The sequence below is a fragment of the Lates calcarifer genome, linkage group LG3 (genome assembly GCF_001640805.2).
Source record: "Lates calcarifer isolate ASB-BC8 linkage group LG3, TLL_Latcal_v3, whole genome shotgun sequence".
Classification (NCBI taxonomy): Eukaryota; Metazoa; Chordata; class Actinopteri; family Centropomidae; genus Lates; species Lates calcarifer.
Genome location: NC_066835.1, coordinates 3513815 through 3540162, shown reverse-complemented (window position 1 = coordinate 3540162; position 26348 = coordinate 3513815). Strand labels below are relative to the sequence as shown.

Genomic DNA, 26348 nt, shown 5'->3' with positions numbered 1-26348 from the left:
TTTTTGTGAGATGCAGCTGATGCAACATGTGGACATTTTGCCTCCTATTCAAACACTGATGTAAGTAAGTGATAATATGCAACAAGTTGTACATCCATGATTGTAAGGGATGACGCAGGTGATCCCTTACAATTCATTACTATTCATCCTTTTTTTCCATGTGTTGATGGTGGTTATATAAATAACGCTAACTCCATGATCTTTAGCTGAAGTTGAGCTGTTGTTGTCTTCACCTACAGTTTGATACTGGAACATTTAGAACAGCTAAGACCTATGTCATAGGTGTTTAGTTTAACTGTCTGATCACTAAACATTAATTCACACCTTCGAACCAAATAGAATTCACAATTTCCAGTAGCCGTAGTCTAAAGAAGTTGGTGATTCCAACTTCCAGCTACACCTTCAGCTTTATTCTAACTTGTGCCATAAAAAAAGGGACAGCAGTAGCAGCCTACACATGTAGTTGCCAACAGGCTCGTATGTGCCATCTACCGGACAGGAAAGTTATATCTTTTACACTTCTGACGGTTGTTCCGGCATCATAACTTTGTGTGAGCTCTGCCCAAAAATATAGCTGATTTTTTTTTCCCATAGGCAGTTAGACAAAGACAAAAAAGCAAGAGGCAGAGAGACAGAGACAGACAGTCAGGGTGAGGGCGACTGCAGAGATCTGAGGACCTGAGCAGGTGTTGAGAGATGGAACACAGAGTGAAAAGCCACGGGGGCATGAAAGATGTAGAACCAAAGACAATGGGTAAGTGACCTCTGTGGCACTGCGGACATGGGGACTGCAAGAGACTGGAGCACAAACTCTGTGGGTGATGAAGTACATCAAAGGCTACCCTGACTGACACAATACAGATAAAGCATATCACACAGCGATAATCTCAATACATATTTGTTTGTTACATAAAGGCTATTAATCAGTCAAGTCTTTCCTCTTTAGTGTATTGCATTGACACAATTTCCTGTTTCTTTAGTCATTAACATCTGAAATGAAAACCATTCAGAGCTTTAAACAGTAGATAGGACAGATATCGCTTTAGCAATCTTGATGGGTAGCGCTAACCTTTAGTGCTGACAATCTTAGAGGTGAGTTCCAGTGTCTCGATGTCCTCAGATCCAATGTTCTCCAAGGTGATGGTCAGCTGCTGGGTCTCTCCGTTGAAAAGCTGGACGGACACGGTGCTGGACAGTTCTTCTTTGGACATGGGCTGAGGTGTGTGCGCTGACCTGTGTAGTTTTGTAGAGTGGGAAGAATTTGTCAGTGATGACAAAAAGTGCAGTTTTCTAATTTTTTTGTTGTTTTCTAAGTTTTTGTTGCCTTAATTGCATTAGGTTTAGAGATACATTTTTCAGATGATAATTCAAAAGGAATGAGGCTTGTGATGGTGGAGATGGTCTGATATTGCTTGAAACTAACAGTTCCATTACACTTTTATCATAATTTGAGGAACCATTCTTCAGGCTTTAATCAACCAAGGATGTGTGAAAACAAATAAGGCTCAAAATGCTCTCCTCACAAGATGATATATTTTTTTTTTTTATTTGGAATCTCATTAGCTGGAACATTGTTTGTTGATGGCTTTTTTCCAGCAGTCCTGCTGAGAGTTTAGCACTGATTTTAATTATTTTTGGATTAAAGCTAAAATATTTAATGTGTGAAAGATAACATACATTTTTGGATAGGTGCAACTACGTCTACCTTTAGACTCTTTACACCAGTTAAAATGGCTAATTATAAATATGTTGGATACATGAAAAAGGTCACTTAACACAGCAACAAGTCTGATTTCAAGCATTATGTCAAATATCAAGAACAGTCAGTGGATCATGAACTGTATTGACAAAAGACTCGCTCTGCATTCACAGAGTGAACGTCTGTTCTACTCATAATAGCACTCCAAAGACAATAAATCTGTTCATCCACTGTTCCTTTTGAGTTTGAACTGTATGTCTTGTATTTCTGGCCACACCTGTCAGTGACATCACAAGTATTTTCATCATCCTGTCAAAGGTTAAACACCTGCAGCTGATGCTCACAGAGTTTTAAAGAGCTGCTGGCATCCTGTTTTTGCAAAGCAATGTAAATGCCAGAGCAAAAGGGAATGTAAAAGATTATGAAAGATCAATGTGGGTGCTCTCTACCTCTTCATCATACCTCATTATATATGCATATGCTCAGTATGCTCAGTAGTAGTATAATATTAAAATGCAACAAACACTGCCCGAGGATAGAGTTATGATGCTAGTCATCTCATTTTTGTCTGAGCTTGACAGCAGGTCAACACAAAAGTAACTCTATGAAATGTTACTGACATTTATATGTGTATTATAAGTTACAATAGAATAATGAAGAATACATTTTCACTCCTGAAAAATCTAAATGGTTTCACAAACATACCAGAAACACACATTATCATTTTAGCAGATATTTTTCTTCCTTAGAGTCTGACAGTAAAACGCTTTTATAAAATATGGCAAAAGGCATAGCTCTATGTTCTGAGGTTTTCAATATGTTATAAATAATTAAAGCTTATGCTTAACGCTGGTGTTAGTAAAGTGAAAAGGAGAAGCTGTAAGTACTGCAGTTTTGTGCTGGAGGCAAGACGATAGCTAAGCAGTCAGTGAGGTACCCTCTTAGACTGAAGTCAAAGCAGAGGGTCTACCTGTGGATGCAGTGAGAGCACCCAAGAGACCACATATTACATTTTCATTCTGTTTGTTTCATATGTCTACTACAGTACTCTTCCAACACTGGAGAATAAAAACATTTTCCACATCAAAAGTTGCTGAAGTGCTGTACTTACAGGCATGACCTAACAGTGGATTTTGCAGTAGCTCCCCTGTCAGAATGATTTACAACACTCCAACAGGGCGCTTTACCTGTTCTTTTCTGGTAGTAATTTAACTCATGATTTCTGCTTGCATGTTTGCTACTTTTACTGCATTGAAAATTTCATTTCACCTTACAGGACGTACATGGAGACAAGGTTTCCACTGTTTTTTTTGGTTTTACTGTTTCACTGCACACAACCCTGGGTTTGTGTTTGAGTGAAACATGCAGTACTTACTTGGTGAACATCATTTAAGCTGCACTTTGAGCACCAGTTGAGAATAGTAATACTAACTCTCATTATTAACAATAATTATCAGTTTAAGCCACAGCTGCTTCCAAATGTCAAAAGTGTTATATCACATTCATTATGAATATATATATATATTTTATATTTATATATATTATATATTTTTTTTTTTTTTTTTTTTTTTTTTTTTTTTACATGAAATTAAAGGATGAATTAGTATACTATTGATTACAATAGGGTAACTATAGAATATAGTTTGGATTATTTGTGACTAGTCCACTCCATAAAGCCATCTCATTTTAATCTGAAATACACTTTACAGCGAGTCAATGCATAAATATTTCATAAGCTGACCAGTTCCCTTTTGTTAGGAAATTGAGCATCAACACTATCCAAGCACAGTGCAGTCTGTGAGTAGTAGGACAATGACACATTTTTCATTGTTTTGGCTCTGCACTCCAGCACAATGGATGTGAAATGAAACAATGACTATGAGGTTAAAGTGCTGACTTTCAGCTTTAAGGGTGTTTCAGGGTGTTCACATCAATCGTGGGTGAGCAGAGTAGGACTCGTTGCCCTTTCATATTTTTATGGCCGAACAGCAATGTTCTTGTCTGTACAGTCAGTCACCTGACCTCAGTTAACTCAGCATGTGTTGTCACTTACTGAGTACCAGAGTGAAGACAAAAGGTCTAACACAGGCAGGTGACTGCTAAAGATTTGCAACCAGATTTAAGTCTATCTAAGTGTGGTCTATAAATTTTGGTACCTTAAAACTGCAGGCCTATAACTCCTACTGTTGTTAACTGATGTGGATGTAAATGCCCTCAAATTAATGTGTCTGTACTTCAGCCTTATGATGATGATTGTCTCTTTCAGTATGCTCAAGTAAAGAGAAAACACAGTGTAAAATCTGCTCTTCTACTTATTGACCACTGGTGTAAACTTACGATCTGGCGATTCCAAATGCTGCATCTGGTACATATTAAATGTAACATGTTACAATCTGTAGCCCAGTCAGGCCAGTCAGAGAAAATGCTTTAATGTTTTGTTTTTTTTTTGTTGTTGTTGTTTTTTTAATCATAACCCCAGCTTTACTGAATAATAACACTCATAAAAAGGACAGCTGTCACAGCAGATGTGACATGTCACTACACCATTCAAGAACAGAGAGTATCTAACCGTGGCAGTGATGTGCTGAGCTGGAGGCGAGGAAGGGAGGGAACAACCTCCACCAAACAGCCACCTGGTCTTTACACCAGGCAGGCCCTCCAGCAGGCAATCACTGGTCACACCAAACACTGACGTGTGGTAACCTGCGTTCAAAAACATAAGAGGATATAAGTGAGATGATCTTAAAGTTAAGACCAAGACAAAAAAACTTTTAAAATTTGTTTCAGTGCATGCAACAGAAATCACATCTAATCTAAGCAGCTAATTTGAGCGAATGGAACAGGTTTTCAGTTGGATTCACCGTTGACAGTGATGTTGCCAGCTGTACGCGGGACGCCAACCAGAGTGACAGGGTACAGGCCAGACTCCGCAGGCAGTGACAGTGCAGCAGGCAGAGATTCAAACTCCACTCCAGAGGTCAGCAAACCCTGAACACAACACAGAACATGATGGTGATGATGAATGATCCACATATATAACAGGCAAAAACTAAACTTTCACCAAACCATAAGGGAGAGAAAAGTATAACTGGATCGAACAGGAGGACACAGACATTTTTTCAAATGCAGAAATGAAAAGGAAAACACAAACTTACTTATTTAGCATAAGCATAAAAGCCCATAGCTGTAAAATGTTTCTGTAAAATTATTATGAAAAAAGTTTGTTTTCCACCTGTGAGTCTGGTTCAGCAGGAATGTAAGTGTAAAATCCTCTACTTCCATATCACAGAACACTATAGTGGGGAATATAACATAAGGCTAACACACTGAGAAGAAAATGACAATGTACTATACAGAGATCAAAATGTTTAAAAAGCTAGAAAACTGGCAACAATACTGTGTCTTAACAATCAAAACTGACCACAAAACCTCAACAAAAAATGAAATCTCACAGCTCTTATTTGATGCTTTGATAACTCAGCCACCACTGACTAAGGAGTGATGTGCACCTGTCTGAATCCTCCAGTACCAGTTGACTGTGAAGTATCTCCCCAACTGTTTCTTGTGATCCATCATCCTAATCCACCCAGGATGTCCCAAAGATTAAACCTCTTTCAAGATGAGATGGCCATTTCCACGGAAGAAAATTGTTCTCCTTGGGAAAGGGCCACTTGAGCCATGTATGCCTGAGAAGTGATTGAGAAGTCTAACAGATCACAACACAGGAGGACCAGGGATCAGACAGGTTTTAAACGCAGCAGTCTAAATTCCAGCTGGGCTGCAATTAATTTAAATCAACTCAGAAATACTTTTATATAAAAGAATTACTCAAAGTATAATTCTGCTTTATTGCAGCTTTGCAGTTTTGGCCATCACTTTTTTGGTTATGACGACACCATACTCACCAAAGTGATTGCTAAGATCTGGGTATACAGCCAGGCAATAAGACAGGTTGTTTCTTGACCTGTCAGGCCTCTCATTTACTTGAATGAGGCCTGTCCAACGCAGAGAGTTCTAGCAAGACAACACAGGAATTATCCAGCAAAAAAGTTCAACCTGACTCAACTGTTGCAACCTCATTCCTCAATTCCCAAAATTTAGCAGGTAAAATGTTTAAGTGTGTTAGTATGCTAATGTTTGCTAATTAGCAATAAACACAAAGTACAGCTGAACTTAATGGCACTGTCATTGTTTTTACCAGTCATATACATTATATTTTTATATATTTAACAGAATTAATCCATCAAATAATTGCCAGATATTTTACTTAAGCTAAAACATGTCAACCTCATAGTGGTGCTACATGAAAAGTTGGGGGATCACCAGGTACAGTAGGGTTCATCCTCTGACGGATCTGTCTACCTAGAAACAGAGATATTTCAGTCTGGATTACAGTTTTCTGCTGTATAGTTTTCTACACAAAACGTCAGTTTTAAATGCTGATATCCATAAATTTCTATGATATTTACTGAAAAGAGTACAAAATGTAACTGCCTTTTGCTTTGATAATGTGAAACTATATACTTCAGCATGTACATGTAATACATGCACATGCTAGCAGGACCAAGAATAGTATGGTTTCTGCCCACCAGTATAGGGGCTGTCACAGACTGGGGCATCACATCATCAGGATCTTAGTATTTTATGATAAAAAGAAAATCCTTTATCAGTGAATATAACTGAAATACACAGTGTGTAGTTGTCAAATTGGCTGCAGTGCCAAAAACAGGCCAGATTAGCTCTGTGTGTTTTCATTCAGTGTGTAATCATGCCTCCTCTGAATAACTGTATTTACATTCCAAGTACACACTGCCTGGTTGCATGAGGCAGACTGAGGTGACGTAATGACTGCATCAATCCCTAACAGCAGACACTACCTCACTGGAAGGAAGGCTGCCGAAGAGCTGAGCCTCTGAGGTGCCACGGCTGTGATTTAAACTCTCCTTGCTTTCACTTCAGGACATTATACGCTGTTATTGGATAGCAGAAGTACCAGTGTTAACCTATTGGAGATAGTTCATTTGCATTCAGCTTTGAAAAGGTTAATTAGCCTGTTTCATCAACAACAACGATTTGAGCATGTCCAAAGCAAACTGTATTGTTTTAGCTTGCATGCATCAACTTAATTGTACAACAATGTATGTTGTAGTGTAATTAACCTTTTGTTTTGCTTTGACAAATGCTATGATAATAGTAGAAGCATCATTTATGATTACGATTATTTCTTTGTTCTGGAACATAACTGCACATCTGATAGCAACAAAAAGTAATGCAGAGAAAGCCAGACAACATAAGACACACATCAACAACAGATATTTCTCTTATTATTATTTTGGCTAAAATAGATCTGTTGTTTTCTTGATCTGATGGTGACACCCCCCTCCCCTGAAAATGAAAGGTGGGGGTTGTGGTAAAAAGCAAGGCTTTAATAGAAAATCAATACAGCACAAACTAAAGCTGGGTATTAGCACTGAGGTCGTGTGGTGACTGAGAAGGAGTGCCTGTCTTGCCAAACTACAGGGTCACCTTGGTGACGGAAGATGGAAAAGTGACCTTGTGTGTGTGTTTTTGTTGCCTGGTGTGTTTCCACGAGCTGGTTTATGTACAGTGGATAGATGGTTGCTGCGGTCTAACAGCAGTCACTTTGTCTGGGGTACAGAGGAGCTCTTGGCAGCTTACGCCACACTGTCTGTCTCTACCTGCATGACTCTACAACACCACCTGAAGTTCCCAGCTGCTGCAGAGCAGCAAAGGGCTTCAACCTCCATCTGTGAACTGATCGATTCACCTGTGGGTGGGAAGGAATTAATGGCATTCTTATCACTATTTGGCCTCATCTGTTTGATTGTTTCACCTCACAGTGACTTTGCAAACTGGCAGCTCCAAATATTACACTGAACTCCTCTGAACTTCAATACCCAGAACAGTAAAGAATAACTCCAGTATTTTTGAACCTGAGCCTTATTTTGCTATGTTTTAGGAGTAAATGAAAGAGAAGGCTCCAGCAGGCCATTTGTCTGCATCAAAGCAAGTTAACAAGGTTTTTGCCACTGACATGCTCAGAATCTCAGCAAAGAGTTTTGTTCCCATCAATCATTTACACCCCAAAACATGGGAAATTAAGACCCAGGTTCAAAAATACCAGTTATCCTATAAGGCTGCAACTTGAATGGAGATGGTGCCACACTCAATCCAATTCCAATGAAAGAACAGGCTTCAAAATGTTTGAGCGTGCAGAACATGATCATTAGGATCCTTCCCTGGTTGAGTCAGCTAGCTCTCTACACACACAAAAGTTCTTGTGTTGTGAAATAGAATGCTGCTCAGTTGTTGCTTTTGTAACAGCTGCATGGTGAAGAGTCTTTTCAGGCCTCAGCACATAATGTGAATTCTGATCAGCTAATCATTTCTGCATCAATGTATGTGAGTAAACTTCACACAGCATGCATATATTTACAACCCAAAACCATAACAAAGTGACTGGAGCAGCAAAAAACATAATGATGGTGATCTCCAGCTTTCTGAGACATTATTTCCAGCTTTTTTGGAACAGATTTTTAGTTGTGTTCTGAACCGTTACTTCAGTGTTTCAGATGGATGAAACACACCATCGCAGCCAAACTTTGTGATCTAGTGAGATGATATTTATCAGACATAAAATTTGGCTCACTGGAGCTTTAGCTCAGACACAACTGGCTGGTGATTACTCCTCCAGTTTTAAACACTTTCCAGATGTTCCAAACCAGAGGTCGCCTGCATTTCCTGTGTCTGTAACAGCATGTGCTATTATCAGACGATGCACAACGGCTAAATCAACCAGCAAGACCTGTCCAAGCCTATTTGACATCAGCTCTGAGGCAGCCGCCACAATTAAGAGGCCACTGTCCTCATTCACACTCTGCCACCAAACTTCCATGGCAATTTGTTCTTGACTTTCCAAATAATTAAAGGCAACATCAGTTTTGACAGGTAGTATATTGCGTGTGATGCTGTGTTGCTGCTGCTATCTAACAGCTTAAAGTAGACCTCTCTGTGCTGATGACTGCTTTGCATTTCAAGGTTGTCCCACATCACTGCATCCATAAACAGACACAGCAGTGAGCAGCAGAAGAAAAGCAATTTATTTGGTAATCTTTTGCACCCTTGAACCTGATAAAGTGGCTCAACTGGTGTGTGTGTGTGTGTGCAAGTGTAGTTGTGTGTGTGGTGTGTGTGTGTGGTGTGTGTGTGTGTGTGTGTGTGTGTGTGTAGGGCTGTACTCCAGCTGGAGGTCCTTTAATAAGGAAATGCTCTGAACTTAAAAAGCTGTAGTCACCAAGCAGCTATTAAACAATACAGTTAAATTGGACTCCCTGGTGTCTGATGGCTCTTTTCAAACTTTATTTTTGCACAGAAAAAGAGAAGCAAATTGTCCTGCGCTTACCTCAATATAGACCTATCTGGTCTGACAGGATGGTGTGTGAAACCATAAAGGTAATGGCACTGGGAGGGGGTGTGCCTCTCCCTAGTGATGCCCTCTTACTGTCAGGAGCAAGAAGAGTTTGTTCTCACCATCTCATACAATCATTACGGTATTAAGCTGTCAAAAAAAGCTTTTAAGAGATCAAGGATGACTTGAAAAAGCAGAATCACTTGCCCTGTCGGAATTCTTAGGTGGGTGCAGAGGGACAGTTTGTGTTACTGATGTGAGAAAACCATATCAGCCACCTGCTGATTTTACAGAGCTGTGGCAGTGAATCAGAAATTCTGGTTTATCACATATTTAAACTGCTAGTTCTACTTTTAAGTATCTTATTACAGGAAATTTGAAGTTCAAGAGCAATCAATTTCACCTACCATGTTCTCTACTCGAAGTTCGTAAGGCATGGGGTTGTAGACCATGAGCTGCACTTCACACACATCTCCCTGAACCCACTGGAAATCTGGGAAAGGACAAAAAAAAAAAGACATGAATACATTAGAATGAGATGTCAGTGGTATTAAAACCCATTTGTAATTAATGAGCTGAGGGAAATATGCCATTAGGCTACACTGCTATAAAAGAGCAATGCATCAGTCAGTGATAGATGATAAAATCTGAAAAATGTTTGATGAAATAAATAAAATCTAATTTTTAATTAATTTTGAACCAAACTGAATAATCACTGAATAAAATCATCCAGTTTACGTCACGCTTCAGTTCAACTGCACCATGCTTCTTTAAAGGGATAGTTCAGTATCTTTGGGAACAGGCACTTTTATTTTCTTGCCAAGAGTTAGATGTGAATATTGATACCACTCTCATATCTGTCCATCCAATACGAAGCCACAGCTAGCAGCCAGCTTAGCTTAATTTAGCAGAAAGGCTGGAGCCAGCTAGTCTGACTCTGTCAGGTAACAAAAACCCCACTGGCAACTCTAAAGCTCAAGTCAATTCTTATTTATATAGCGCCATATCACAACAAACGTTATCTTGAGGCACTGCTTATCACCCAACAATTAGACTAAGAACCAGCCGTAAGTCAAAAAAAAAAAAAAGCAAGGGGCTGCATTGGTACAGATGTGTTGATTCTGGGACCACTAAGATGATGAATATTATCAGCAGGATCACTACTCTGGAGAATTATCACAGCACCACAGATCATGAGGGAAACAGTAGAAATTGGGCATTCACACAGTCCATTGCCAGATTACGTTGTATTACAGTAAACTTTTTGCCAGATAATGAAGCATTTTATTTTATTTTAGTTTTATTTTTTGATTGGAGCATCCTATGCTGACATCCCAGCTGTGTCAATGGAGTGGCCTCATTTAAATCAATGCTGGACCTAATGCTCTTGTGGCTGAATGAGAGCAAATCCCTGCAGGCACGTTCCAAAATCTTGTGGAAAATCCTCTCAAAAGAGAGGAGGCCACTACAGCTACATATTAATGCCCATGGTTTTGGAATGAGATGTTCAACAATCATACTGGAGTGTAACACATACTTTGGGCCATCTAGTGAATATACACTTGAAAATAATTTGAATTGATGCAGGAGCTGTTAAAAACATGACCTTCAATGGGTCATTGTTAGTTCACAGAATGAAACTTACTGTACTGACCTAATTGAATGGACTACAGAGAAATGTAAACTGTAAAAGGCAGGTTAGCATTTCATTATGGGTGCTGTGTTCAAGCAGATTTTCACTGATTCCTGAGAGAAAAGAGTTAGATTTTAGCCTCGACTTACTCACAGCCTAGTTTTACTTTTCAAAAATAAAAAAATATGATGAGATTACAGCTCTGCACTGCAGTATCCATCATTCCTGAATGAGATTTTGAAAGGTTTTGTAAGATTGAGAAGCTACTTTAGTCCCACTGTAACCATACCCATCTCCATTTCGAAATGTAACATATTCTAGTCCATTTAGAGAGTCCATTGCTGTAAATAGACTTGCAAAAGAGAGCCTGAAAATCCTAGCTCAGACCCCAGCAGGAAAAGGGATTTATGGAAGGCAAACTGCAGTCATGCACCTTGGGAAATTAAGTCAGTCAAAAGAAAGATATCTATAATATGAATGTCTGGAAACCCCACACAACCGCAGGTCTGGCTCACAGACATGCTGTCATAGCTAGCCAATTAAGTGTGAAATACACCTCAGAAAATAGAAAAACAAAGTGGTTTGCTGCCATCTTATTTGTGTTGCCTCAATACTTACTCCTCAAGTGGCCATTGAGATTCAGCCCAGATCTCTAAAGGCTTCAGCCTTTTGAAACCTCAGTGTACAAAGCAATGAGTGTTTTGAGTCAATGCATGGCTGCATGGTTAGTTAAATACTGCCTGTGTTTGCGTTTCATTCCTAAAAGGGCAAATTATTTTGTCAAACTGTCTCTCATGTCCTGTGAAAATCATTTTTTATTGACCACAGACAGAGCTCAAGATATTTACTGGAGTTACTGCATCCTTCAGAGAAATACTCTGTGAAGTGATCAGCAGTCTTTCATACTAAATAATACATGTACACTATGCCTGGGCATCGGAGCAAAAATCATGCATGTAAAATGAAGCAACCCCAAAGCAGCAGAACATAACCAAAGCCAAGCTTCGTTTGAAATTACGAGTCATTAGTGCTTCAGATGGAGACACATTTCTGCAGGACACTGAGTTAATTCTGTAAATGGGGGAATGTAAAACAGCCCAAACGAAAAATTCACAACAAACCAAGAGTGCTTCATCAGTTTGACAAGCCTGAGATGCTAAGACGTTGCACAGTAGAGAGACATTGATTGTGTTTTTTTTTTTTCTTAACCATGGAAATATTAGTTTCTAGTACAAAAAGCACTATGTTAACCCAAAATTATTATCAAGAGAGAGTTCACCAAATGCAAGAGAAGATAATTGAAAACTGAAACAGTGGGCACTGGGGACAAAGGCAATACATGTATATAGTGCAGGTGGTCTGGCCTAGAGGTTTAAGATGCTGATCATGTATTTGTAATGTCCATGGATCAAGTCTGACTGGGGTTCCCCTGTCTCCTGCTGTGTAAGTCAAAAAAGAAATAACTTCACATTAGAAAGGATCTTACAACTCTGGAAAGTTATCATAGTGACTATCATTTGTTCTCTGTCTCAACAATTGAGATGTAAACTAGTTGCACTGATCCAGGTTCAAACACTGCATTTTTAGCAGAGTTCTCTGAGGTCGCCCTGAGATGAATGGGAAGACTAAGTTTTTAATGCAGCTACAATCAAGATAGAGACTGTTTTTTGCCACTATGCTGCAGCAACCAAAAGTTTTTTTCCTGACCTTCATGCTGACAGTGGATGTATTAACTGAGCTGGATACCAGACTCTGGATTTGAATTAAAATTGCTTGCCTAGCACATCAACCAAAAAACATTTTCTCGCTTCCTGATTTGCTCCGATGCTGGACAGCCCACTGAATATGTTCATTAGTTTTTCTGCCCTTGGCCCTGTCCACTTGACCTTGCTTGGCACTTAAAACTTACACTGGGTTGAAGTAACTTACATAAAAAATAGCTCTTCTAGGGAAAGGTTGAAAACCATCAGGGTTTAAAAATGAATAAAGCAGAGAGTAATAATTCACCTTGTTAGCAGTGGGAGGTGTACATGGGATGTTTTATTGCAATACCATGATTGGCCTTTGGGGCAAAATGGCAACTGGACTGCCTGGCTGCCTGTGGTAATGTTTCTTGAAGGTGTGATTGGGGAACTTTGGCCAACAGAAACATATTGTCTGTCAATACTACAGACCCAGTTGGGCAAAAGACTATGAAAGAATAGATCACAAATCCAGATACTGGTGGTACCTGGAAGAAGATACTGATGTATCTTAATCTTTCTATCTCTGGTTTTGAGCAAGTGAAACACTGCCCTGCAACACTGTTCTAAAATTGGGGGACAATGTACAAAAAAAAGAGTCCTACACTGCTAACTCGCTATGGATGTTAATGCCCCCAAGCACCTTTAAAGCTGGAAGTCAGCACTTTAACCTCATAGTTATTGTTTTACTTCAGATCCAATGGAGTATAGAGTCAAAACAACAGAATATGTTTCACTATACAAACAGTCACAGACCACATTGTGTCTCAGTTTCCCCAGTGAGAGGACTAGATGAAATAAAATTCACCTCCCTGTATGCCCATATACCACTGTAATAGATAGCCTATCACCCACATCAAAGTGAATGGATATAGGTAGACTAGACAGTTCTTAAAACTGAGTCTCAGAGCAATTATAGGGAGAACAATCTCCCATTAGAGGACCCCTTGTTTTATGGCTGAACATCAATCTGATTCATAGCATGTGACTTAAAGAGCAAGAAAACACACATATATATTCTCAGTGTCCACACACCTCAATTGCCAGAGTCAATACAGAATACTAAAGACTTGGTTCCAGAACAGAAAAATTAATGAGTGGGAAGTGACGCTTGCTCAAAGGTGGTAAAGGTTTTTCGGTATGGCACATAATGAAGTCCTCAAGAATATTCCCATTGTGCACCTTTCACTGATGACAAGGCAAGTCCAAAAATGTCTTTTTACTGGTTGAAAATACCAAGCTGTGATAGGACATTAAAAAGAACAAATGAGGTTTCAGCTAATATCATACAGCTGCACATGTTGCAACCCTGTTTGCAATTGTCTTTGGAAGCAGAAATAATACTGAGTTATGCATGGGACATGCCTTCATGTGGTGTCTGTGAGATGAATGCATGTTCACAGTTAACACATGGTCAAAAGACCCGATTTCTACAGTTACTGCGTGCTGGGAGATGTCTTGAATGAGTTAACAGAGAATCGTAATTCCATTAGCTGGCAGCTAGCTCTCAAAAGACAGAGAGACTAAGACGGAAAGGCATGTTCGAATTAATCTCCAAAACCTCACAACACCCTGGTGAGCCAGAGGAATATCTGACTTTCAACATCTAAATGCTGATCAAAGAAAAGAGCAGCTGGAGGGACTGAATAGTACAGTTAATATCAGGCTTATACTGGTCATTTATTAAAAATCACTTGTGGTCCACTCAATGTCACTCACCTCTAAAATGAGTGAATTCATACATGTTGATTGTTTATATATGCAATATGGGATTGATTGACACTACATTGTACATGAAGACATTCAAAAAGATAAGCAACAGAAATATCCAGGTGGATATTCAGCTTCCCATGGTCTCAAGTACCTCAGCAACCTTTTCAAGAAAGAAATTCTGGGGAAACACTGCCACCCAGCTCTCAAAGCACTGCTGAAACAATGGTTACCAAAAATTCTCATATGAAAGCCTGTATTCAAATAATGGCCCAGCCCTAAGTAATAGCCAGAGTTGCCCTTTGATAGGACACAGCTCAACGACTTCATGATTCATGTCATACTCCCCACTCTGCTGTTAAGAGTGTCAGCAGTTGTATTTACTTTTTCAATCGATGTTAAGCTATAGCTAAATGAAACTCAACACTTCCTGCAAATTGTTAATTTTAAAAGTCAACCCGGGGAAAAAAAGGTCAGAGGGCTTTTAATGTTAAACACCTGAGCAGAAAGTGTTCAGTTTTCTAACACAGGTTCACAGTGGAAAAAAAGGAAATTATTAGTGAACAAAGTCAGTCAGAGAAACAGAGTGGCAAGTTTAACATAAGTATATTGATATAACAAGTACTGTAGACAAGTTAAAGAAAAAGCTACTAGTTAAAACAACTACAAACAAGATAGACAACCATGGTTTGGTAATAAAATAAGATTTCCATATGAACCATCACTGAATTAAGAGTAGCAAATTTTGAGGGTTTTGTTGTAGAAGCAATTAAATTATAATGGCAATTATAATGGTTATAATGGCTTCGAGAAAAGGCTCCATTATAATCTTCTGCACAAAAAATAAAATAAAATTTCATCTTTCTAATGCAAAGAAGTCACAGATTCTTCAGATTCAGACCAAAAAAAGCAACAATTTTAAATGTCTAGAAAGATTGTATAAAAGTTCAGTGAAAGAACAAAAAAGAAAACTGCAGTGAAAGTGGCACATTGCCACATTATACACCTGAGAGATTTTTTTACGAGTGGCATCAGTATTTGTCTCATAACTGACATCATTTATCATCTGACATCACATCAAAATTATTTAACCTAACTTAAACTAATGTATCGTTATATTAATTGCTGCATGACTCAGACTAGGCATTGATTCCACAACTATACTGTGATAAAAAATATACTCTGACACAAAAGATGTAAACTTCTGCTTCAAAGGCCTGGAGATGGATCTCAAAGGGCTAAGAGATGAAGGGGGGTCCTGCATGATGTCCCTGACTCAGCACTGGCAACATGTTGCTGTTGATGTCTACAACCTGAAGACACACATGCAGCCAAAGAACAGCCACACACACTTTCTCACTGCTGTTCAAACACAATGTCACGCTGGACTTTGTTTGATGACTCTGCATCTGGGACTGCGTAAAACTGAAATGGAAATGGATTCACTCCAGACACAACGCAAACATGCTGCGGTTTTTCATGCACCAGATTTCCAGTCAGGACAGCAGCCACTGATTCCAGCATAGCCTTAAGCCTGTTGCTGCTGCTTCCATACCAAGTGATGAATACACTGTATGTTTCTTAGGCGGTTAGGGCATTCATAAGAAATTAATTCAACAATTCAGTTAAGATGATAGGCTTTGTTTACAAGGACACCATGACATGAATGCAGACAAGGGGCCACAGTTGAATAAAACTAATATTATATTACACTTGAGAGGAACACTCTCCCAATTAAAGGTTTATTTTTTTCTTTTTATGCTGCTGCTGCTTTTTATGCTATCTCCAAGGTATAGGAAATTATCCCAAGAATCCCAAGTCATCTTGAGGTGCATTACACAGCATGTATAATAATTAAAGGAAAAAGAGAGAGGGATATGAACTGAGGGAAATTATATTACTTGTAAAGAACAATTTCTTACACCAGTAGGTTCATAGGCAAAAAAGGGGTTACAGTCAAATGATGATTCTAAATTCTGTTCTGATATTTTATGTAAATTAGCTGTGTGTCTGACCGTTTTTATGCCTACAAATTACAAACAGCTTTCTAACTGTGTTAAGATTACAAATAGATTCTCTAAATATCTATTAACTGGTAAATGGGACACATTACTACATTTAGGTGGAAAATCAATTAAAAAAAACATTTCAGATATGAATAGCTGACCAGAATTAAATATACTTTCTGATTTTACAGAGTGCTGATGTAAAGTAATTGCAGGCATATTATTACAGAGATGACAGCAGCTGGCCAATTTCATTCAGCTTTAATTTATGTAAAACTGTAAAACTAATTGTGCACTCATGTAGTTTGACAAGTCAACAGAGATAAGCCTGGAGTGAAGAGACTGCACTCGCTGGACTCATCTCCATGGGGAATCTGTCGTGTCTCTGTCATTGTTGGACATTATCAAGATTAATAAAAAGGGAACTAAAATATTACCAAGAACAAAGAGACTCCTGCTAACACTGATACAAGAAGGAGCCCTATGAGTTTAAAATGAGAAAATTGTAAAATCTTCTTGATTGACCTCCATCTAACCTAAGATGGCTGCAGTAACAGGACTCAAATCTATGGGTTATAGACTTCTGCCAGTTAAAGACTGCTAAGGATGTTCACCAATATAAAAAATATAATAATAATAAATAAAACAGCAAGAGCACTTCATAGTGAAGGATTTGAAGTGTAAACATCATTCTGTTTCCTGATGTTTCTGCACATATTGGCAAAAGGTTCTTCAAGCTGTCACACAAGTGCTCTTACTTTACCAAGGTGGATTCCTTATTGTAAAGTCTCATTATTAAATATGGTAACTGAACAGAGTTGTGCAGTGGGTGGAGATATTTCTGGAGCCTGTGATTATGAAAGTAAAACTCCATTCGTTTTCTCCAGTTGCATCAGTTGGATGGGCATGATATTTTCCAGACTAAATCAGGGCAAAGGATGAACAACAAGCATTAGAAAATATCTGGTCCCTTCATAAAAAGTCAAATGTGCAAGCCTGTGTGCATAGAAACATAACAACAACTCTCAGGGTGCATTTTGGTAAGAAATATCCAATCAAGCAGGTTCAAATTCTAACACATGCACCATGTCTGAGGGAAGGAAACGCAGATCCGAACCCATACGGGTCCCAGTTCAGGTCTGTTTAACATTATGTGCATTGTGCAGGGTGAAGGGTCAGAGAGTAGAGGTCAGACTCGTCTCGGAGAATGCAGAATGATAGCAAGTGAGCAATGCTAACGTAGCAGACGTGGCAAGGAATGAGAAATTGTTATTACAGTTCATAAGGGCAAACAGTCGAAGTTGTCATTATTATGCTAGATGCAGCAAAGCTGATTCTAAATGAGTTGCATCTGTCCCGTCACTTTAACAGCAAGTAGACTTTTAAGCTGAAATAACGAGTGGTTTAGTCATGGGCTCAGGTTTAACATTTCTTGGTTCTGCACGGGTTCAGGTGCCAGTTTCAAGAAATAGACTGGTTCATTCAGGGTAGTATATTTCCGAGTTGTTTTGGGTCTGTGCACAAATGTTTGGCTCTGCAAAGTATTGTTACATTATCTGGGAAACTCTTGTGTTTCCATGTTGAATAAGTTTGAAGAGATTGTTGAAGAAAAACTTGCGATGGGAATTCAGAGAGGGAAAAAAATACCTCCTGAACAAAAAAAGTGGGAGCAGTCCACCACCTCACAGGTCCATTCCAGTTATAATGTCCAGTCAGCTTTGTCACCTAATACCGGAGGGCTTAATACAAAATGGATGAAAATTACTATATATTTCACCTGATGTGGATGTAAATACCCTGAAAATGAAGTTGAAAGTACACTGCATGTGCAATAAATAAACCATAGCTCTTCATCTTAAATGGCCATATGCATGTATATGTATGCACAGGAGTGTGTGTAAATTTAGATGATTAAAATGTTGTATGGTCACTGGATACATCAGAAATCTCACTGGACTTACCTATCTTCTTACAGCGCTCCTCTCCTCTGTTGTGCATGATGATTGGCGAGTAGATGAATGGGCTAGCAGTGGCCATATTCTGTCCCAGCAGGCCTTTCACTTTGTGGGGGCGCAGACTGACTGGCAGATTGAGGAGCTTCACTGATCTAGTTTGGGCACAACAGGAGAAGGAACAACAACGATATGGGCTGGTGTCACTTTCCACGAGCATTGTAAGATCAGCTTTTTAAAGATCATAGTAAGTTAGTTGGTGCAGCTTTAGAGTCACAACATAATCCAAGTATTTGTACTGAATATTTGTATTTGTTATTACAGTAGATAAAGTCTCATTGCATGAGATTCATAATACTATCATACTCCTTGTTTACGGCTACAAGGTCAGCAAATCAATAAAAACAGAAACACAGACACTTGAAGAAAGTGTGTACTCACACTTTCAGGGGCCAGAGGCCTATTAATCCATTCACAGGTACCTTGTCAATGTAATATAGTAACATCAGAACCCACAGCTCTGTAGTTACTGTTCCTCATTAATATGTCAAACATCACACATTATAATGAAAGACTTTACGGTTAGGGACTAATGACTTCTATAATCAAAAGGTCGAAGTCAGGATGAGATTGAGAGAAAGTTATAATTTGTTTTAACTACTTCATTGACAGTGCAGGGTTTCTCTTGGTTTGTTTCCAGCTCTCCCGCTCTCCTGCCTCCACAGTAGCCTTCTAACTGCAGTATGCAGGGGTCTTATTTGTCTTGCTTTGAGGTGGTTTTCACTGTCAGAGAAGTTATTTAAGTGCTGAAACTAGTATCCACAGTGAAGCAACAACTTTTCTAAATGTTTTACTGAATGCCATCATTTAAACAAACCATTCACAACTACTCATTGGTGTGATGTCACATGGAAAACAAATAATGATTCAGTATCAAGTATAACTCAGCTGAATGTGGTCTGTCTCCTTTTTGACAGCCATTATTTCTCTTTAGGGTATTGGCTCACAAATAATGATATTATGTTAATGACCCCAAAAATCCTGGATCATTATAAGCAGATGTGGAGTGGCCAAGATTTACGTTTTTTCAGGTTTCAGGTGTCTGTTGTGTCTTCGGTTGTTTTGTAGAAAATCTAGTATCTTCTGAAAAAGCCTGGTTCCTGTTTGTCATTGTTGTCCAAAAACTTTCAAAAAACACATCAATGGGCTCCACAATAGTACTAGCCGGACATGTTCCTTCATTACCAGGAACACACACTCACTTATTTTTAAGTCAATATATTTTGAATTTGAATTATCATTAGAATTATTTTCAAACAAATGCATAATTTCCAACTATTTTAAAAGAGAACAAAACCAAACCTACCCAGAGAAATGTTTTTAAATTGACACACTGAAAGATTAATGGAAAGCAAATTTCAAAGCAAATGACATTAAAAGCACAAATTGTATATTTAGAGATTTTTCATTTTTCACACAGTCTTTGGCAGTAATGGCAAACTAACTGGCACACAATGATGTGTCAGTGGTGCAATTACTCCAGATTATTAGTGTGGATGATATTTTGCCAAGTTAAAAATCAAGACAACATGTGACAAGATACAGAAAAAGAGAAAAAACAGTGAGTCACGCTCCTGTCTTACCGGACAATGGGAAGCTTTGTAAAGGGTACCGGTGGGAGCTTCAGGCCGTCAGGAAGGGTGATGACCTCCATTCCACCTGGACACTTGGAGGTGTAGTTCTCCAGACTCTGGGTCACTTCTTTCTTCTCTATAAACGTAGAAGCATATAACAATGGGAAAATCACTGAGCACATGGCCATAAAGAAATCTATAGATACAATTATCCACAGATCAGACAGTAACAATTATACATAACACATAACACAATTCCCTTTAAAGTTCCCCACACCCAGATAATTCGAGCACTATCTCTGCCATCGAGATTCCATCTTGTGTGTGATATAAATTAAGCAGACATTAATGACCTGCGAGGTGTCTCTCTCTCAGCAATAAGAGCCCCAGCCTTCAAGTAAAATTGTAAGTTTTATTGTACCATCAATACCTTTCAAGGGAACATTACTGCTCACCCAGCTGTAGAATTTGCTTTGGCTGCGTAAGTTTCAAGCATGTCCATCAAGAGGAGAAGGACATTTACTTGCAAAGATTTAACACAGATCTATAACCCTTCACAGGAGTACATTAGGAGGTCTTATGATAGCTGGGTGCATTTCTCCACTTTATTGTACGTTCAATAAAGAAAACTGTTCACAGCTGTTCTGTAAAAACACTGGAAAATGGACTATATCCTTAATGCATGATCTGAGAGACAATATTTTTTAATCTGCTGCCTGAGGTACATACTGTACATATGAGATGAGACGCTTGCATTACCAGTCAAAAGGATCAGTCCAAGGATTTTAAGTCTTCTAGCAACAGTCCATATAAGTATATTAATATGTGTACAAACAGGAGTTAGAGTGAGGGAATGGGAGGAGGAAAAATGGGAAAAGAGAAGAAGGGAATTAAGTGAGATAGAGATGCACAGAGGAGGGACTCAAGGGAGGAGGAAGAAGCATAGAAGGAATAAAATAGCAAGAGATGAATGGAGTGATAGCTCAGTTATCCTCCTGGCTCACAGCTTTCATGATTGATAACATATTTGTCCATTTCTTTTTCTTGTTTGCCATGTCTGAGCGTTCACAGCAGCAGAGTGTTTAGGGGCTTCTCCAGGACAGACAGCTGAACAGTGGTTGTGTGCTTAAAGAAAGGAGTCATTTCAGTTTAAATGTCGATTTTGTACCTATAAAGTATTTTGCCAAGAATAGAAAGCAAAAATGACCTAACATTAAATTCTTAATTCCTCCATTATGATTAATAAAATCAGAACAGATCTTTCAAAATAACAGTCAGTTTGAACTGTGTTTAAATCTGTCTTAAAACTAAACTCCATTAGCAAACAGGATTTTATCAGACTTTTTAAGCTGTGAAAAGCTATATATTTATTTATTCATCCTTTTATTTATCATATATTGACTGATGCTGGCTACTTTCAGTTGTTTTGGTCACTTAATGTTTGATACCAGAGGAACTCTTCTATGGTGATTTATCACCTTTTAAATTTATTTAGCAAGCAGTTGCTAAATCCTATTTACATATCCAGCAGACAGGAAGCAACATTAGCATTCGCCAGAAATAAAACATGCTGTCTCTTTAGCTGCTAAATGCTCAACTTTGTTAACAAGCTAGTGACTAACTTTGTCTGCTGTTTGGTGCTGAGCAGGTAATGTGCAGTCAGTTTATCAGAGCTTGTGTTCTTTTTTTCTTTGCTGAAAACAGGGTTCATGAGAGCCAAGGTTGCATGCAAGACAAACAAAACAAAAAGTTGAGGACAGCTGCAGAGTTGTGTCATAATTCTCAGTGCGATCTTTATGAGTGATACGTTTTATATAACAAATACTAATTTGATGCATTGTTAAGATTAAAACACAGATTAGAGCAGCCTTAAGGGAAGAGAAAATACACATTTTTGTTGTTGGTATGCAGTGAGACTGCCATCACAAGGTCAGATAATGTGATCACAAACGGCCTGAATCATTTACTGAAGTCATGATATCCAAAAAGCTGCAACCTAGGAAACCCACTGAAATGAGTGCAGATTATAAGACTTCATGATTAGAGCTGATCAAACCACTAATGTTTATAAAAAGTACTATTTCTTAATCAAAAAGGGGTATTTTGAAACAATACACCAAATAAGTACACAAACGTATGTGGCAATTAATTAGTTGAGTCATCTTAGTAACATTTAACCAATAATACCTACAGGCTGAAGATGCACCATCTGTGTCAAACCATGGTGTGTCTGGCACCATTGGCATTAGTCATCTCTTAGGCTTAGGCCATTTGGCATGTTGAATTAGTGGTGGACAAAGTCTGTGACGGAGCACTGTTTGACTGTTCAGCCACCCATGCAGCACAATCTCTTAAATTTCAGCACCACGCTCTCTGAGTCTAACAATGCCAAAGTTAAGCAAAGCAAAAACAATGTCATTCTGAGCACATCCCACGAAACCCCATTAGAATAGATTCACATCAGTATGAAAGATGGTACAGTAGTTTGTTTTCTTTTGCCAATACTTTGAGGATTGCAAATCCTGTGTAGAGCTTATATGCATTTCCTTCTAACCAAGAGCAAAACATTTGTTAAGTTGTTCTTTGTCGATGCAGTTTCCTTGAGGTCAGATTGGTGTGTCAGGAGGACACTCAGATAATCAAACTTACGGGTTAAAGGAGAAGAAGGAGAAAAACTACTTTGTTGACTTGTTTCTCCCCTGCTTTTTACCCAGCTCCCTGCCCCGACAAACACAACAAAGCATATCATGAGCCCGACAGCTAGAACACACTGTCCAGATAAGCAAAGACACATTTTAACATTTAACGAAAAGGGAGGAGAAGAGGTACAGCTCTAACAATTCACATAGTTCCCCAAATGAACGGATCCCATCTCAAAGTGTCAGTCGTCAAGGGGAAAAATAACAACTGAAGGCAGGATGAAAGGCAGCATGGCTAAAAGTTTGCTCTGAATGCTCCTCTCTGAAAACTGAGCTTACATCACCGTGTTGTACAACTGAAGAGTGGGAGCGAGACACTTTTGAAATTTGCACCTGTTAAATCTGCCTTTATCTAACAAGTTTGTTTGCAGTTCTACTTTCCTGGCAACCACTTCATTACAGCTGCACTTTCAAGAGCTTGACGTGACCGAACATTCATTTCTGTATAAACAGTGAAATAATGCTCACGCCATACAAATTAGTGTGACAGTAATGAAAGGGCTCAGGTATTCTGACAGCATCTTTTGTACTTAGCCATATTAATGCCTCCCAATTTGTCAGCATAGATGTAACATAATTCGTAAAGCAGCAGGTGTCAATTGAGCTCATTTTGAAGTTGTTTTGCAAGCTTAAGATCCATGAAAAGGAATATAATACAAGGTGGGCTGGTTTGAGGGACAAACTGTGAAGGGAAAACAATGTATTGATTCATCTGCAGATGATGTGCCATAACCACAGTCTTTCAGGCATGCTGTGATGCACAAAATGTTAGGTTTTCCTCCCTCCTTGCCTTCCTGCTTCCTTAACGTGTCTACTCCACTGTTTCCCCAAAATGAGGCATTAGTAGAGTTGTCCTCTAAAGGTCGATGAGTCAATGCATCAGTCACAAGGGCCCAGTGTTGACTTGCAATTTTTCTTAAGCTGCTTCACCGTACACAGAGCAATTCAGGAGCAACAGTGTGGAAGGTGAAAACTTTACAACCGAGTATTGTCTTAAATGACCACAGAGAGGGGTAATGGAAACGGATGGTAGCATAACGCCAGACGGTGCGAGGCAGAGTAGTGTGACTCCTTCATGATGGCCACTCTGATACACTCAGCTATAGTGTCCTATAGACATAGCTATAGACATATGATAGCCTGCTTGGAGTTTGCCAAACAGCATTTAGAGGAAAAAGATTCTCTGGTCTGATGAGGCAAAAAGTTAACTCTTTGAGACAGACAGAGAGACTGGTCAGGATTGAGGAAAGGATGAATGCAGCCAAATACAGAGAGGACCTTGAAGAAAACCTGCTCCAGAGTGTACCCGACCTGAGACTGGACCAACGGTTCACCTCTCAGCACAATAACCCAAAGCATACAGCCAGGGCAACACTGGAGTGGCTTCAAGTGTCTGTCCAATCAAATGTTTTTGATTTTCACTTTGGTGTTACTGTGTTACTGAGAAAATTGATGGGTAAAAATGCCAATTCTATCAATGTACAATTAAATCTACAGTACAGTGAAGTGTGTAAAAATTGAAGGGGAATACTTTCTGAAGCTATTGTACATCAGTGTTTATTGTTACACATAGAAGACATGGTGGTCAGGCTTTCATATTTCCAGAATGTGAATTCATCTTTTAAAAAAGGGACATCATCTGCCCTTGGTGTTACTACTGCAAGTCTGCAACCCCTAGACAACAATATCAGTTTACTGGCAGAAAAAGTGAAATGAGCCATTTTTGCCAAATGATGCAACAATTTCACTGGTCATTGCAACGCAGAGTGAAAACATCACATATTTTTCTGAGAACATAAATGATTTGGTGGTTTTTGTTGGTTTCTAGCTCAAGAAGATCAGTAACTGGTGATTAGGGATAGTTTAGCCATGATCAAATCACTGGAGATAATACACAGACACTATTTCTGTGCCTACTGGAGAAATTCTGGTCTAGCCAATGGTTTATGAAAATAATGAAGTTGGACAAATAACACCAACCAAGTTTCCTACACACAATACCTTACCAGTCCCTTCATCTTTTCCCAAGTGTTGGGAGCTTCTGTGTTTAGAAACACTATAAACAGCAACAACACCAATCACCTGAGACACCCAACAGTCACAATGCAATTACCACACTGTTGTTAATCTGGCAGCCAGATGGGTAAAAGGTAATAACAGGTCAAACAAAGCACATCAAGGTAAGTGCATGTCCAAAATTAAACGTGTTACTGATGAGAGAGAAACAGGCTATGTAAACTCAATGGAGACGGGGGAATAATATGCATTTTCCATAAGCTTGTCAGTGATCTTAGAGAATCCTGCAGCTTAAATGCAACACTCTGACTGACATTATGGAAGCATGTGAAGCCATGATTCAGAGCCTTATCAAATGTCCCTCCCCGATGCCATTCTCTAAGGCAGTACAAGAATCAGCTATAATTAGCCCTACCTGGTCACCTTGTCATGATCCAGACAAAGAGCCGTTGGGAGTTATCTTAATTTCTAGCACTGTTAAAAAGATGAAGACTTTCATAAAACATTCAAGGTATGTTTCTAATGATACCAGCAAAGACTTGCAAAAATACAACTAGCCTCATTGAGGCCTTTGAAAAGACCCAACCCAATTCAGAGATGTGGCTCCTATGAGGGACGTGATGGCAATAAAGCAAAAAAGAATAGCAGATGGCACCCAGCCTGAAAGAAAATGTGTTTTCTCACTACAGTTGCAGACAGTGTAATCAATATTTGCAAAAAATGAGCCTAAGTAACCAACATTAATATGTGATGTTTTCAGAGAGACATTATCTTGAGCTCTTCTAATCATCTATGCCTATTTTTAGTCCCCTTTCAATTAAACTGTATTTTATAGTCACTCCAACAAATTAAAAAACCTCCAGCACACAATTATACGCATATTCTTTGGTCTTACCAGAGTCATGAAAGACACATAATCATTAACAGTGAAAAAGTATGTTCCATGACATCATAATATTTGCCAGTTTTCCCTGTTTTTTTTATTATGTTTTCCACCGTTTTCAGATATTTTATAAACTGAACCATCAATCTATTGATAAAGATAGTACAAGAATTGATGATGGGGTAGGCTACCAGCTGAGTTTAATTCTTGTTTGTTTTCTCTTTAGGTATATGATTTTAGAAGCAGCAAAAGACTGACTAAGACTCTCAATCACATCATGATTCCAAATACAGTTACGTTCAAGTGACACTTGTGCATGTGTGCTCACTCTCTCTAGCCTAGAAGAAACCTGGTTTTGTGGGGTTAGGGGATTAGAGAAAGAACATAGAAACACAGATTTCTTGGCCATATTTTAAGTGCATATGTGCATAATAAAGACTTCAGAAAGGGAACGTATCAGAGCAGTTGGATTAAAGGGGCAAATACAACACAAAGCAATGTGTACTGAGACTAAAAACTATCCATTCCAGACTTCCCACATGTGCACAGGAATCCTGCTTAGAACAGAGGATGTTGTTCTCTGTAGCAGAGCCATAAAAGTCCTTTCCTGCCTAACTCTATTCTGTGCTTGACATATACACACACAAACTCAAACAAACATCAAAGGGGACTTATTCCACTAGAGCAACCCACAACAACCTTTCTGACATTTTTAATATCACACTGCAGACGGAAGTAAAGGCAATCAAAGGAGGGCACCCAAACTGCAGCGGGCAGCACTCTGGGCCCAAAAAGTTAGACAAAGTAAATATAAAATGGTATTTTATTGTAGCAAAAAACACTGCTCAAGAAGTCAGCTTACAAGGTCAAATTTTCCAGTGAGAAAGCAGGAGCAGTAGTAATTACATCAGGCAGAGGTGTCTGTCTAGCCCTTGATGTATGTAA

The 26348-nt window shown here is 38.8% G+C and overlaps 1 protein-coding gene across 1 annotated transcript in view; it reads right to left on the bottom strand.

Annotated features, from left to right (window-relative positions):
• trappc9 (trafficking protein particle complex subunit 9) overlaps positions 1-26348 on the bottom strand; it is a 185301-nt gene that overhangs the window by 141621 nt on the left and 17332 nt on the right. The window contains 7 exon segments of the mRNA XM_051065378.1: positions 1083-1233; positions 4269-4333; positions 4335-4402; positions 4561-4687; positions 9536-9621; positions 18181-18326; positions 19815-19941. Of these exon segments, the coding sequence (XP_050921335.1) occupies positions 1083-1233; positions 4269-4333; positions 4335-4402; positions 4561-4687; positions 9536-9621; positions 18181-18326; positions 19815-19941 (770 nt within the window).